Genomic DNA, 15,784 nt, shown 5'->3' with positions numbered 1-15,784 from the left:
ATATTATGATCGACGGTATTGAACACTGCGCTAAGATCGAGTATTAATAATACTGACGAGGTATTGGAGTCCACCGCTAGGAGAAGCTCATTCAGTCACTTTAGCAAGGGTTGTGTCAGTAGAGTGAACGGCCCTGAATCCAGACTGAAAAGGTTTATATCGATTGTTAGCAGCCATGTAATCTTAGAATGTTGCAAGACAGATAAGACCAGTTTTGCACTGCTACAAAAATTGAGATGCGCCAGTTATTATGCTGAGTACACATGAACCTGTTTATGAAAATCGTTGTCGTCCTCTCTGCTCCGTACAGCGCTATAAACGCTTACTCTCGGCCCAACCTGGCTTTCTGATAATGTCATCTTTCTCGCAACTGTTACTATTACAACCATGTTCTTGGCGCAAATCCATTGCCATGTGTAGTAAATCAGGTGCAAATTTGCTCCAAACTGTCAGTTTTGTGGGCGTGTTTGCGTCGGTACATGATTCGAGTAATATCCTTAGTGAATAGGTGGGTAACTGGGCGCAGACTGCGGGTGCAGTTGCGGTGCAATATTTCGCGCTATTAACTGACGCAGCGCATTCTTCGTGAATATGCCCCATAGTCTTTCCAGCACGTCTTGGATCGTCCACATGGCCTCCTCTCACCAGGGATGCGTCCAGCAGCCACTCAAACTAGATGCCAGAGCCACCTCATCTGCCTTTTCTCAAGTTGGAACAGCAGTGCTACAACTCTGAGTCTCTCCCGGAAGATTGAGTTTTTCCCTTTATCTCTATGGGATCTTTATCTCGGTGGCAGGGCCCCGGGGGTGGATGAGATCCGCCCAGAGTTCCGAAGGGCTCTGGATGTTGTGGGGCTGTCATGGTTGACACGCCTCTACAACATCGCGTGGACATCGGGGACAGTGCCTCTGGATTGGCAGACCGGGGTGGTGGTCCCCCTTTTTAAGTGGGGGACCGGCGGGTGTGTTCCAACTATAGAGGGATCACACTCCTCAGCCTCCCTGGTAATGTCTATTCACGGGTGCTGGAGAGGAGGGTCTGTCGGGAAGTCGAATCTCGGATACAGGAGGAGCAGTGTGGTTTTCGACCTGGCCGTGGAACAGTGGACCAGGCTCTACACCTTCGGCAGGATCTTTGAGGGTGCGTGGGAGTTTGCTCATCCAGTCTACATGTGTTTTGTGGATTTGGAGAAGGCGTTCGACCGTGTCCCTCGGGGAATCCTGTGAAGGGTGCTTCGGGAGTACGGGGTACCGGGCCCCCTGATACGGGCTGTTCGGTCCCTGTACGATTGGTGTCTGAGTCTGGTCCGCATTGCCGGTAGTAAGTCGAATTCGTTTCCAGTGAGGGTTGGACTCCGCCAAGGTTGCCCTTTGTCGCCGATTCTGTTCATAACTTTCATGGACAGAATTTCTAGGCACAGCCGAGGCATCGAGGGAGTCCGGTTTGGTGGCTTCAGCATTGCATCTCTGCTTTTTGCAGATGGTGTGCTGCTGTTAGCTTCATCAAACCAGGACCTCCAACTCTCACTGGAGCGGTTTGCAGCCGAGTGTGAAGCGGTTGGGATGAGGATCAGCACCTCCAAATCCGAGACCATGGTCCTCAGTCGGAAAAGGGTGGAGTGCCGTCTTCGGGTCGGGGATGAGATCCTGCCCCAAGTGGCGGAGTTCAAGTATCTTGGGGTCTTGTTCACGAGTGAGGGTAGGATGGAGTGGGAGATCGACGGGGATCGGTGCAGCGTCTGAAGTGATGCGGACGCTGTATCGGTCCGTTGTGGTGAAGAAGGAGCTGAGTCGAAAGGCAAAGCTCTCGATTTACCAGTCATTTTACATTCCAACCCTCACCTATGGTCACGAGCTGTGGGTCGTGACCGAAAGAACGAGATCCCGGATAAAAGCGGCCGAAATTAGTTTCCTCCGCAGGGTGTCCGGGCTCTCCCTTAGAGATAGGGTGAGAAGCTAGATCATCCGGGAGAGACTCTGAGTCGAGCCGCTGCTCCTCCGCGTCGAGAGGAAGCAGTTGAGGTGGCTCGGGGATCTGGTTCGGATGCCTCCTCGACACCTCCCGCGAGAGGTGTTCCGGGCAAGTCCCACTGGCGGGAGGCCCCGGGGACGACCCAGGACATGCTGGAGAGACTATGTCTCTCGGCTGACCTGGGAACGCCTTGAGATCCCGCCGGAGGAGCTGGTTGAAGTGGCGGGGAGAGGGAAGTCTGGGCAAAGATAGACCTATTTTATATTTTTGCCGGACGCCGCAGCGGTAGGCCTCCGGCAAATGGCAAGCTAGCACAAAACACATCGAGCGGGACAGGAAGACCGAAGCAGTTTCAAAATAAATTTCTGGTTACCTTTCAAGATAAAACACTCGCCAGCTCCTATTTCGCAAGCATGCTAGCAAAACGTGATGTGGGCGTAGACGGGCCTGGAGTTAACGTGCGAGGTGCTCATTCACGGTTTAGACACCAGCGAACATGGACGAGGAGAGGTTTATATTGGAGTTAGAAAGCCACAAAATAATAAAAGTCCACCTCTCTTTCTGCTTCTCTGTTGAGCACAGACTTTCTGTGTGTTTGTCGTTGTTTTTAATGCCACATGATCGTGCGCGGTCGCGCGAGACACGGCGGGAAGTGGTCGGTGACGGAGCTGCCGGACCACAGCTGTGCGGAGCTGGTGTGGATTGGCCAAAAAATTGACGCGTCCGGAGCACGCAGTCAAGACGCACCGCACCGCAGCCGCACCGCACATGCAACCGGTGTAAACCCCCGGTAACGTATATCAACCAGCCATCCCAAATCGTTTTGAATTTCCCAACTTCCATTCTAAGAGAGGCAGTTAGGTTTTCCATATTACAGATTCTAACATTACATCAGTCCAATCCCCCACTTGAGGCACGAGATCACTTCGCCATCCATAAGAGGGCATACATAAGAGCCCACGATGTACAAAAAAAGTCTCTTGGAACCATGTGCTAAACCAAACAGGAAGTCCGCCATTTTGATTTATGATGGGATTTGTTGCCATTTTTTGTGGCCTTTTTCAGGGGTCATATTTTAACGAACCCCTCCTACAAAATTTATCCGACTGTCTTCAAACTTGGTGTGTTTCATCTTAAGATGTTTAAGATGCAAAGTAATCGAAAGTTTTTTATTTTGTCACACGCTGTTGCCATGCATTGTTTGCCAAGTGCTGCTTTTTTTTTTTTATTTATACATGTGTGAAAACTCATGAAACACAAACACATCAGACTTGTCATGAACATGAATTTTTAGAGATTTATTGTGCAATTTGCAATAAATAGCGCCCTCGAGACATTTTTATGAATCATTTCCGATTGTATGATTATGCTAGACCTACAAAAAAGTATTATGTAGCCATTTGCCAAACCAAAGAGGAAGTCTGCTATTTTGATTTTATTTTGGGAATTATACATCATTTTTGGCCTTTTTCATTAAACTTTGCACAGACAAGGCAGGGAAAAAAACTAACATTTTAAATGGTCCTTGTTCCATGTAACAGTACCCCAACGTGCCAGTACCCTGACGTGCAAGTAACCCAACGTTGTGCTCAATAGCGCCCTCTATGCATTTTTATGGAGCATTTCCAATTGTATGATTCAAGCGATACACAACTAAAGATGACTTGACCTAGATTTGTGAAAACTGGGAGGCATACCTATTAGCTTCGCATTTTTGAGACACTAAACGTGAACGTAAACTCACCAAATTTTACACACACATCAGGCCTGGCGAAAAATTTGATATTTTAAAGTCACCATAGATGATAACAGAAAAATGGCTCTGGAGCGCCACCTACATAAGTTAAACGGATCCCTGTCCCGCTATGATTGTCCTACGGCTATGAAAATTGTGTGGCACCTGGAGCACATCCAGATGAACAAAAACCTCTTTGGTATGTGTACCCTAAAATAGACAGGAAGTGAGATATGAGTATTTAAATGTCCAATTTTGGCCCATTTTTGCACATTTACAGGGGTCATACTTTTGCCCGCTTCTCCTCCACGGTTAACCCGATTGACTTCCAACTTGGGATGTACCATCTCAACACCTGGGACAACATCATGGTAAAAAATCTAAAGTTTTTGACATACTATATGACGGCGGCGGGGCATCAAATTTAGAGTTTAATCATTCTTACTGAACGAAGCATTGCCGGTTGTACGTTTAATCTCGAGCTACGAAAATTGGTACACATGTGGAACAGACTATGACCTACAAAAAACTCTTTTTGAACCATGTGCTAAACCTAACAGGAAGTCCACCATTTTGATTTACTTTGGAACGTGTTGCCATTTTTTTGGCCATTTCATAGGGGTCATATTTTAACGAACTCCTCCTACAGAGTTTATCCGATCATCTTCAAAGTTGGTGTGTTTCATCTTAAGATGTTGAAGATGAAAAGTTATTGAAAGCTTTTTATTTCGTCGCACGCTGTTGTCGTGGTATGCACTGTTTGCAAAGGAAAAAAATCCTTCTTAAAGAAGCATTCCCAGTTGTACGAACCACCTAGAGCTACGAAAATTTGTAGACATATGTAGCAGCCCACGATGTTTAAAAAAGTCTCTTGGTGTCAAGTGCTAAACCCAACAGGAAGTCCCCCAGGGGCCGGGCATCACATTTTGAGCTAAAAAAGTCCTCTTTAACAAAGCATTCCCGGTTGTACGTTTCACCTAGCGCTATGATAATTTGCAGGCAAACATAAGAGCTCAGGATGTACAAAAAAAGTCTCTTGGAGCCATATGCTAAACCAAACAGGAAGGCTACCATTTTGATTTACGTTGGGATTTGTAGCCATTTTTTGTAGCCTTTTTTAGGGGTCATATTTTAACGAACTCCTCCTACAGAGTTTATCTGATCACCTTCAAAGTTGGTGTGTTTCATCTTAAGATGTTGAAGATGAAAAGTTATTGAAAGTTTTTTATTTCGTCGCACGCTGTTGTCGTGGCATGCACTGTTTGCAAAGGGAAAAAAAATCTTCTTAAAGAAGCATTCCCAGTTGTACGAAGCAGCTAGAGCTACTAAAATTTGTAGACGTATGTAACAGCCCAAGATGTACAAAAATGTCTCTTGGTGACCTGTGCTAAACCCAACAGGAAGTACCCCAGGGGCCGGGCATCACATTTTGAGCTAAAAAAAAAACTCCTATTTAACAAAGCATGCCCGGCTGTACGTTTCACCTAGACTTACCAAAATTTGAAGAGGTATGTAACAGCCCTGGAGGTACAAAAAACTCTTTTTGAACCATATGCGAAACCTAACAGGAAGTCCACCATTTTGATTTACTTTGGAACGTGTTGCCATTTTTTTGGCCATTTCATTGGGGTCTTATTTTAACGAACTCCTCCTACAGTGTTTATCCGATCATCTTCAAACTTGGTGTGATTCATCTTAAGATGTTGAAGATGAAAAGTTATTGAAAGCTTTGTATTTTGTCGCACGCTGTTGTCATGGCATGCACTGTTTGCAAAGGAAAAAAATTCTTCTTAAAGAAGCATTCCCAGTTGTACGAAGCAGCTAGAGCTACAAAAATTTGTAGACATATGTAACAGCCCAAGATATACAAAAAAGTCTCTTGGTGCCCTGTGCTAAACACAACAGGAAGTCCCCCAGGGGGCGGGCATCACATTTTGAGCTAAAAAACTCCTCTTTAACAAAGCATGCCCGGCTGTACGTTTCACCTAGAGTTACCAAAATTTGTAGAGGTATATAACAGCCCTCGAGGTACAAAAAACTCTTTTTGAACCATATGCTAAACCTAACAGGACGTCCGCCATTTTGATTTACTTTGGAATGTGTTGCCATTTTTTTTGGCCATTTCATAGGGGTCATATTTTAACAAACTCCTCCTACAGAGTTTATCTGATCATCTTCAAACTTGGTGTGATTCATCTTAAGATGTTGAAGATGTACGTTTCACCTAGAGCTATGATAATTTGGAGGCATACATAAGAGCCCACGATGTACAAAAAAGTCTCTTGGAGCCATATGCTTAAACAAACAGGAAGTTCGCCATTTTGATTTATGTTGGGATTTGTAGCCATTTTTTGTGGCCTTTTTTAGGGGTCATATTTTAACGAACTCCTCCTACAAAATTTATTGGACCATCTTCAAACTTGGTGTCTTTCATCTTAAGATGTTTAAGATGAAAAGTTATCGAAAGCTATTTATTTTGTAGCACGCTGTTGCCATAGCGATGCATTGTTTGCCAAGTAAAATGCTGCTTTTTGGGGGGGGTCTAAACATGTGAGAACTCATGAAACTTTGCACACACATCAGCATTGTCTTAAACGTGAATATTTTAGATATTTCTTGTGCAATTTGAAATAAATGGCTCAATAGCGCCCTCTAGACATTTGTATGAAGCTTTTGCGATTGTATGATTCAGCTCGATTTGTAAAAATTGGGATACCTATCAGCCTAAGTCTTACAAAAAAGTATTCTGTAGTCATATGTTAACCAAACAGGAAGTCCGCCATTTTGATTTACTTTGGTGTTTGAAGCCATTTTATAGGGGTCATATTTTAACAAACTCCTACAAAACTTACCCAATCGTCTTCAACTTTGTCATGTTTCATCTTAAGATATTTAAGATGAAAAGTTTTTATTTTGTCACGCAGCGATGCACTGTTTGCAAAGAAAAATGCTTTTTTTGAGAGTCTAAACATGGACGAAAACTCACAAAACTTTACACACACACCAGACCTGTCTGGAAAATGAATATTTTAGAGATTTATTGTGCAATTTGTAATAAATGGCTCAATAGCGCCCTCTAGACATTTTTATGAAGTATTTCCGATTATATGATTCAGCTAGATGTGTGAATATTGGGAAGCATACCTATCAGCCTAATACCTATAAAAAGTTTCTATAGCCATGTGCCAAACCATTTTGATTTGATTTTGTTAATTGTGCATCATTTTTGGCCTTTCCATGAAATTTTGCAAACACAAAGCATGGCAATTTAGACAGTTTCCTATGAAACAGTACCCCAACATGCCAGGACACCGACGTGCAAGTACCCCAACGTGGCCCAGGTTGCGAGGGCCCTTTATAGCTGCTCGCTGCTCTAGTTCTTCTTCTTCTTCTTCTTCTTCTTCTTCTTCTTCTTCTCCGTAAACGATCGCATTTTTGAGGGCCTAAACATTTACGAAAACTCACCAAACTTTGCAGTCTCTTCGGGTCCGGCGAAAAATTTGATATTATGTAGTTGTCATGACAATGCGACTCTATAGCGCCCCCTAGCGTAGAAAAATAAAACCCAATCCCGGCCCGTTTGACCTAGAGCTACGAAAATTGCCAGCCACGTGTATCACCCCGAGACCCACAAAAAAGTCAGTGGAAGCCATTTCCTAAAATGTACAGGAAGTGAGCTATGAATTTTTGAATGTCCAATTTTGGCCCATTTTGGCACATTCACTGTGGTCATACATTTCCCCCCTTTGGAAGTATTTTTCGGCCAGTTGACTTCAAACTTGCCATGGATCATCTCAAGACCTGAGACAACAACTGCGCAAAAAATCTTGACTTTTTGAAATACTATATGACGGGGGCGGGGCATCAAATATTGCCTTTAAAATTAAATTTGTCCAGAAAGACAAAATGCTTAATAACTCCCATGTACAAGCTCCAAAAAATCTCAAACTTCTCATGCAACTTAATAGTCATGTGAAATTGGTCAGACAAGCCTTAAGATGTTGCTCATGCCCCACACCCAATATTGTAACTTTTCGCCAAAGGGCGTGGCCGCTACGGTGCCGCAAAGTCTGGTAATTTTTCATGACAATAAAAGCTGCATTAACTTGACCCAGATGATCCTATCTTCTCAAAATTTCACACATTTGATGAAAGTCCAGCCCTAAAGACTTCTACGAACTTATATTTCATCTTACTAATAGCGCCACCTCGTGGCATATTTTTTTCTTACGAATTTTCTTCTACGTTTTTCTCCAAACACGTTAACTGGACCTACCTCATATTTGCTCAGATGAGGGTTTCGGCCTTCACGGTGTCACAACACGAAGTTTGTGAGTTTTCGCGAATTGCTGTGGGCGTGGCTAAGCGCTGTTCGCCAAGAAAACAACGCCAGTTTTGAGGGTCTAAACATGCACAGAAACTCATGAAACTTGGCACACACATCTGGCCTGGTACAATGAGCAATATTTTATTGTTGATTGTGCTATTTTTTAAAAAAAAAGAATCAATAGCGCCCCCTAGAAATTTTTAATGAAGCAGCCCCGGTTGTACGTTTAAGCAAGAATGACGAATATTTTTAGGTGTATGAGGGAGCCCAAGACCTACATAAAAGTCTCTTGGACCCATGTGCTAAAATGAACAGGAAGTGAGCTACGAATTTTTGAATGTCCCATTTTTGATGATTTTTGCACATTTACAGGGGGCATACTTTTGCCCACTTCTTCTCCACGTTTCATCCGACTGAGTTAAGACTTGACCTGGACCATGTCAAGACCGGAGCCAACGACAGGGGGAAAAATTTTGACTTTTCGAAATACTATATGATGAGGGCAGGGCATCAAAATTTGTGTTTCGCAATGAAAAAGGATATGCTTGATAACTCCCCGGTACATGCTCCAAAAAATCCCAAACTTGACATGTATGTTTATCGTCAAGGCCTGAAGTTATCATTCAGTTATATATGCAGCGCCACCGAGCCCTTGAGGCTTAAAAATACCCCACATACGGTATTTTGTACAAAAAATGTAAACTCATTCTAAGTGTGATAACTAAGTCATTTATGAATATTCTTTTAGTTTCCACCACTCAAAATGTTCACTGGCATCAGACTTATCCAAACATATATATTTTTTTATTTATTTTTGATAGCCTCTGTGGACATTAAAAGCAATATCGTGAATGAAGGATATGCTTAATAACTCCACGGTACATGCTCCAAAAAAAATCCCACACTTGACATGTATGCTTATAATCAAGGCCTGAAGGTATCTCTATGACAACATTCAGTTATAAATACAGCGCCACCTAGCCCTTGAGGAATAATTATATATATAAAAAAAAAACCCACATACGGTATTTTGTACAAAAAATGTAAACTCATTCTAAGTGTGATAACTAAGTCATTTATGAATATTCTTTTAGTTTCCACCACTCAAATTGTTCACTGGCTTCACACCGATCCAAACGTATGTACGTTTCCATTTTGTTTTATTCATTTTTGACTGCCCCTTTGGACAATAAAAGTAACATTGTGCAATGAGTACAACGTGCGATGATGTGTATATACACTTTTACAAAAAATACCAATCAGGGCAACTCATTGCCTAAAAATAAAAAAGGACGCTGATTTTTGCAGGTCTTAACAATCACCAAAACCCGTTGCGCTTAACACACACTGGCAAAAAAAATATTCTACATGTAAACGTTTATTATGCCATTTTCAAAGAAATTTTGCTTCCAATATGCCATTACCCCAACGTGCCAGTACCCTAACGTGCAAGTATCCCAATGTGCAAGGACCCCAACGTGGCCCGGGCTGCGAGGGCCCTTTATAGCTGCTCGCAGCTCTAGTTCTTATTGGAACTCTTCAAGCAGTGGTTCTTATCCCCGGTCTTCGAGTTCCCCTATTCAGTTTTCCATGTCCCCCACAGCCAACACAGGTGTTTCAAACGATGAGCTAATTAGCAAGATCTGCATGAAGCCTGATAAAGATCCTCAGCTGTGTTGGCTATGGGAGACATGGAAAACAGGCTTCATGGGGTTACGTCAAGGACATTGAGCATTATTGTTTCTCCTTTTTTTTTTTTTTTTTTAAGAGCTCAGAATTGTTCATTCGGTAGTCTTACCGATTCAACGTCTTATCATCATTGCTCTTTTTTTTTGTGTGTGTATGTGTGCGTGCGTTTGCGTGCATGCGTGCGTTTGTGTGCGTGCGTGTGCGTGCAAATACGTATAAATTTATACTCATTAATTCACCTAAAACCTTATAAATATCCCATTACCCTTTGCCTTAACCAGGTACTTCAGAATCTTGCCAGAGTCATGAGGTTTAAATGGTCAGGAGACCAGAGAAAAGGTCAGAAAAAAATAAAGAGAAAAGAAAGATAAATCAAAGTGAAATCCAGCACCGACCAAACACTTCCTGCCTTCCCCATGATTACAAAATCAAAGTCTTACGCCAACCCCGGAAGCCTCTAAATTCCAGCAAATTAGCGAGATCTCAAGAGACCAGAGGAAAAACTAAAGAGAGGAAGGAGGGAGGGATCGATAAGGCAGAGTGAGATCCAAAGAAGCCAGTACATCCAATCCATCAAAGTGAAATCCAGCACCAACCAAACCCGTCCTGCGTGGTTACAAAACCAGAGTCTTATGCCAACCCCAGAAACCTCAAACTTCCAATAAATTGAGATCTCAAGTGACCAGAGGAAAAACTAAAGAGAGGAAGGAGGGAAGGATAGATAAAGCAAAGTGAGATCCACAGACACCAGCACCCACTGATTCAAGGGGCTGTGGGAGGGAGAGACAACTTCTGTTTGAGTTTCAGTAGATGCTGGTGCGATGGATCTGGCATGCATAAGGACCACCACCAAAGAAAGAAGCCGTCAACCGCGGTCCAGCAAAGCGAGCACCGCCCCAGCCCCCCGGAATCCCCAGGCCGCGGCAGCACCAAGGCCACCCCCAAGCTACCCGAGCGGACACTGGTCGGCGAGCTGACCCAGACGCCCGGAACACCCCCGCCCCAGCCCCGGCCCACACCCCCGAGCCCAAGACCGCAGAACGAGGCCCAGCGGGCCCCCACAGAGCCCCACCGGTCCCCAGCCCCCATCCCCCCACGACCCCACCGCACCCCACCCAAACCCGCCACCCACCACGACCCAGGCCCCGCCACCCCCGGCCCCCAAACCCCCGAACACACCCCGACCCCCAACACCCAACCCCCCACCCACCCATACCTCCACCCCCCCCTCCCCCAAACAAGCCGCCCCCCCCCCCCGACGACCGCCAACCCCTCATTATTATTATAACTTTTTTATTAAATCTGGAGTTGGGCGGTGCCATAGAGTGACATTTCAATTTTCAACACAATGTGTGCGACATGGCCTCTCTCTACTACAGTGACACTATTAATGCCATCAAGCAACGGGGCTAAACAAGGAAATGGCACCGAGGGCTAAACAAGGAAATGGCACCGAGGCATTTGGGAGTGGAGATACTGAAGTTATCTTTAATGTGAAAAGCGGAGGCACTGTGTGCAATGTGTTGCTAACTGCTGCACCTCATTGCAAGATGGGCAGACAACCAAGAGACTCGGACTCGGGTCCAAAGTGTGATAGGGTCATCCCTAGTTGGTACCCTTGTTATGTGCTGCTATTACAGGTACATAAAAATAGATAGTGGATTTGCGTTTGTTGTTGTTGTAGCTTTTTATTTATCATCCGCCAAAACATCCTTGCTATTGTCATGGCATGCGCCAGAGTTCATGACCTGTTATGTGCCTGTTATGTGTCTATGTAGGTACCGACGTAACAAGTGTCTGTTTGCAAAACGTGCGGTTCGTGATGTCAACCTTTCATCCTTTAGGTGGAGCCTATGTGATGCTGTTCTTTAGCCCTTCACGATTCACTGTCTGTCGGTGCCGTCTGAGAAATGTGTTCGTTGCTGGATCTCTTCTCCACGTCTTCTCTCTGGTCCAGCGGCACAGACGACAGCGTTTCGACCAGCGGCTACCGGCCACGCTCAACCAGCGTGCGCCCGCCGCTATAGTTTCGGACGACGGCGTTCAGCAGCGGTCCTCTCTTGGCTGGCAGCCAGTTCAGGGTGTACTCCGCCTACTGCCCGAAGCCAGCTGGGATAGGCTCCAGCACCCCCGCGACCCTTGTGAGGAGCAAGCGGTTTCGAAAATGGATGGATGGATGGACCTATATATCCCAGTATATTATTTTTCCTTACAATTGTGTGAAAGTAATGGAACTTTATATTCATATACTTTCTAATTTCTAGTTCCTGATCATAAAATGGCTGCAGGAGGGCGGCCAATAATGGTATCGGCCTGTGCGCCGATACCTGGTATCGGTAGTCACCCATCATAGTCATGATGGCACCACCTCTGCCTCAGTTTGAGCTAGAAAAAACCCCGTCTGACATTGGTCATGGTACGTTACAGCCCAAATGAAGGGGTTCGTTACCCCATACTCCTGAAGCACCCCACAGACCTCGCCGAGGGACACAGACAAAGGCCTTTGCCAAGTCCACAAAACACATGTAAACTGGTTGGGCGTATTCCCATTCACCTCGTGGACTCTGTCGAGTGTGTAAAGCTTGTTCCCAGTTCCACAGCCAGGACAATATCACACTACTCCTCCTGAATTTCAGATTTAATTTCCCGTTGGACCCTAAGTTCCAGCACCCGTGAATAGACCTTACCAAGGAGGCTGAGGAGCTGTGATAACCGTATTGTTGGAACACACCACCCCAGTCTGCCAATCCAGAGGCACAGTCCCCAGTTAATGTAATGTTGTAGAGTCGTGTTGACCAGGACAGCCCCACAACATTCAGAGACTTGAGGCATTCCAGGCGGGTTTCATTCGCCCCTGGGCTCTTGCCACCTTAGTCACTTCCACCTGAGAGGGTCACCTCAGACTCTGCTTCCTGAAAGAATGGCGTAGCAGTGCAATTGAGGAGGTCTTCGAAGTAGTCCCCCAACTGACTCACAATGTCCCAAGTTGAGGTCAGTAGCACCCATCTCCACTGTACACAGTTAATTTTTTACTGGTGCACTGCTTCCCCTTCCTGAGTCGTTTCCATTGCCTTAGTGAACTCCTCCCTCCGCTCGGGTTTTTACCTTCGTGACCGCTGAAGCTGCATTCCACTTGTCCAGCCGGTACCCAACAGCTGCATCAGGAGTTGTACAGGCGAAAAAGGCCCAATATGACTCCTTCTTCAGCTTGATGGCATCAATTACCGCTCGGGTTGCTACGACAGGCACCAACCACCTTATGGCCACAACGCCAGTCGGCTGCCCCGACAATGGAGGCGTTGAACATGGTCCACTCAGAGTCAATGTCTCCCACCTCCCCTGGGACATAGGTGAATCTTTGCCGTAGCAGGGAGTTGAAACTCCTTCTGACAAGGGACCCTGGCAGACGTTCCCAGTAAACACTCACAATACGATTGGGTCTGCCATGTTGGACTGGCATCTTCCCCTACCAATGGAGCCAAGGCACCACCAGGTGGTGATTCGTTGACAGCTTTACTACTCTCTTTACCTCAGTTTCCAAGACATATGGCTGCAAATCTGATGACACAACCACAGAATCGATCATCAAGCTGTAGTCGGTGATGCCAAGTGCACATACGGACACCCGCATGTTTGAACATGGTGGTTCGTTATGGACAATCTGTGACAAGCACAGAAGTCCAGTAACAGAACATCGCTCGGGTTTTGATAGGAAGGACCGTGCTTCCCAATCACGCCCTTCCAGGTTTCACTGTCATTGTTGATGTGAGCGCTGACGCACCCCAGCTAGATAAGCCCCAGCACCTCCTCAAAGGATTCCAAAAAGGGTGGGTACTGCTTATGCACCAAACAGCAATTAGGACCCATCTCCCCAACCCGAAGGTGGAGGGAGGCTAACCTCTCGTCATCGAGCCAGGGGCAACAAATATGCCCATACCTGCACTGTGCCTCTCTCTCCATGAGCAACTCCAGAGTGAGAGTACAACACCTCTGAAAAGCTTGTAGAAAAAATCCAGGCTATGTGTCAACTTCTCGACCTCGCACACCAACTCAGGCTCCTTCCATCCAGAGAGGTGACATTCCATGTCCCTCGCTTCTCCAGCTGGGGATCGGACGGCCAAGCTCCCTGACTTTAGTCGCCGCCAAGGTCCCATCGCACCTGATCTAAGGCCCCTCTCACAGGTGGTAAGTCCGCTAGAAGGGGGATCCCACAATGTCCTTTTGGGCCCGACTGGGCCTCATCAGTGCAGGTCCAGCCACCAAGCACTGACCTCCGAGCCCCACCTCCAGGCCAGTCTCCAGAGGGAGGCGAGCATCATTGTGTACTGTATGTCGAAACGAGAGTTATGTGTGTAACAGCTTTTGTGTGCATATCATATGAGTTCAGGGGCAGCTCGGACATACCACAAACAAAAAGAATTAAAAAAAAAAAAAAAACACTGACCAAATAGAGGAAAAGGTGCAGGTAATGGACCGAAAATCCTTCCAACCCACCTTGCACATGCTTTTGCTGCCTCTACCCTCTAAATCTGTGCCTGTGGCCCTCTAAAACTGTTGAGAGAATGCAGCAAAGGTACTGTAAAATTCTCACTTGCTTACTTACTGTAAGAGTCTCATTCCAGCAGTAGCTCCCAAGAAGAGAGGGGTTGTTTTGTGCTTCTTAGCAGGAATGGCTGCAGCGATGTTTTTCATGCAATTTTTGAAGCCTTCCCATGTCTGTTCATCTTTCTTCGAATCAATTTTCAATTCAGAGATTGGTACACCTACAAGCACAAGGAAATATGAGTTTCATGGTCTTGCAAAAAAAAAAAAGAAGTTATCTATTACTTCTCTTGCAACACAAGTTTGGACTCACCAGGAACGTTACAGTTCAACTTCTCCATTACCACTCCTGTCTCATTCTCCTTCTCCCCTGGCCACTCATACAAATAGATATTGGACCGAGATGATCCTGAGTCAACCACTATGCCGTACTGCAGTAACAGAAATGATGAGTTACATTTCTCAGCTCCTCTGTTTAAAATAATTTATTACAAGTTAAGTAGCTGCTTGCTGGTTGACGTCTTCGTGAAAGAGGCTGAACAACACCATCTGTGTTAGCGATGGTGGCTAGCGATATGTGCTAGTTTGTCAATGCTTACCTCTAAAGTATATTCTTTGGACCGCCAGTTGTCCTGGATGACGGCAACAGCAATGAGCCCAGCGATGCTTGCCAGGAGGAGGAAGAGAACAGTGGCTATGCGACATTTGTAACCCACTTTTCGCTTTGAAGCCATTTCCTGTTAGCAAAAAATAGAAATGTGTGATTCTCACTTAAAACCTTCCAAAGTAATGAAGATGACGACATACTGGGAAAATGATGATCAATTATATCCATCCATCATCCATTTCCTTAACCCTTACTCACAAGGGTCATGGGGGGTGCTGGAGACTATCTCAGCTGGCTTTGGGCAGTAGGCGGGGTACACCCTGGACTGGTTGCCAGACAATCGCGGGGCACACAGAAACGAACAACCATCCACACGCAGAAGCACACCTAGGGACAATTCGGAGGGCCCAATTAACCTGCCATGCATGTCTTTGGAATGTGGGAGGAGACCAGAGTGCCCGGAGAAGACCCACACAGGCATGGGGACAACACGCAAACTCCAACCAGGAAGGTCGGAGCCTGGATTCGAACCAAGTCCTCAGAACTGGGAGGCGGACGTGCTAACCAGTCATCCACCCATGATCAATTATAGTTCAGGTATTTACTCTAAAAGGGATCATTTAGCTGTCATCCTTAATAGTATTTATTGACTGAAGAAGACCTTGATGTCATGTTTACCAGGAATTACATTGAGGGCAGAGAACATTTACTTTGGATTTCTGTCAGCTTCAATATTAACTCTTTACAACCCGCAGACGAGAAGTCTTGTCACGTGACACCCAAAAGTTGTCACCCGCAGACGAGAAGTCTCGTCAAATCTGTTTTTTGTTTTGTTTTTTTGTTTTTTATGAATGGGTGGATGAGAGTCTTGGGCAACTTCCTACTGAGTACTGAGCCAGTGAAGCACTGTAGT

General features: G+C 45.5%; 1 protein-coding gene across 2 annotated transcripts in view; it reads right to left on the bottom strand.

The window, feature by feature from the left end:
• entpd3 (ectonucleoside triphosphate diphosphohydrolase 3) overlaps positions 1-15,784 on the bottom strand; it is a 172,455-nt gene that overhangs the window by 144,846 nt on the left and 11,825 nt on the right. The window contains exons 3-6 of one of the 2 annotated variants that reach the window (XM_077526344.1): positions 15,130-15,258; positions 14,864-15,001; positions 14,578-14,695; positions 14,326-14,485 (exon numbers count right to left, since the gene is read on the bottom strand). In XM_077526344.1, coding sequence (XP_077382470.1) covers positions 14,326-14,485; positions 14,578-14,695; positions 14,864-15,001; positions 15,130-15,138 — 425 coding nt within the window. In that variant the 5' untranslated portion in view covers positions 15,139-15,258. Of the gene's footprint in view, positions 1-14,325; positions 14,486-14,577; positions 14,696-14,863; positions 15,002-15,129; positions 15,279-15,784 lie in introns of those variants that run through there. The other variant, XM_077526345.1, reaches the window with a different exon arrangement.

This window comes from Festucalex cinctus, chromosome 7 (assembly GCF_051991245.1).
Source record: "Festucalex cinctus isolate MCC-2025b chromosome 7, RoL_Fcin_1.0, whole genome shotgun sequence".
Taxonomy (NCBI): Eukaryota; Metazoa; Chordata; class Actinopteri; order Syngnathiformes; family Syngnathidae; genus Festucalex; species Festucalex cinctus.
Note: the sequence above shows the minus strand (reverse complement) of the source record. Positions and strands in the feature narration are given on the sequence as shown.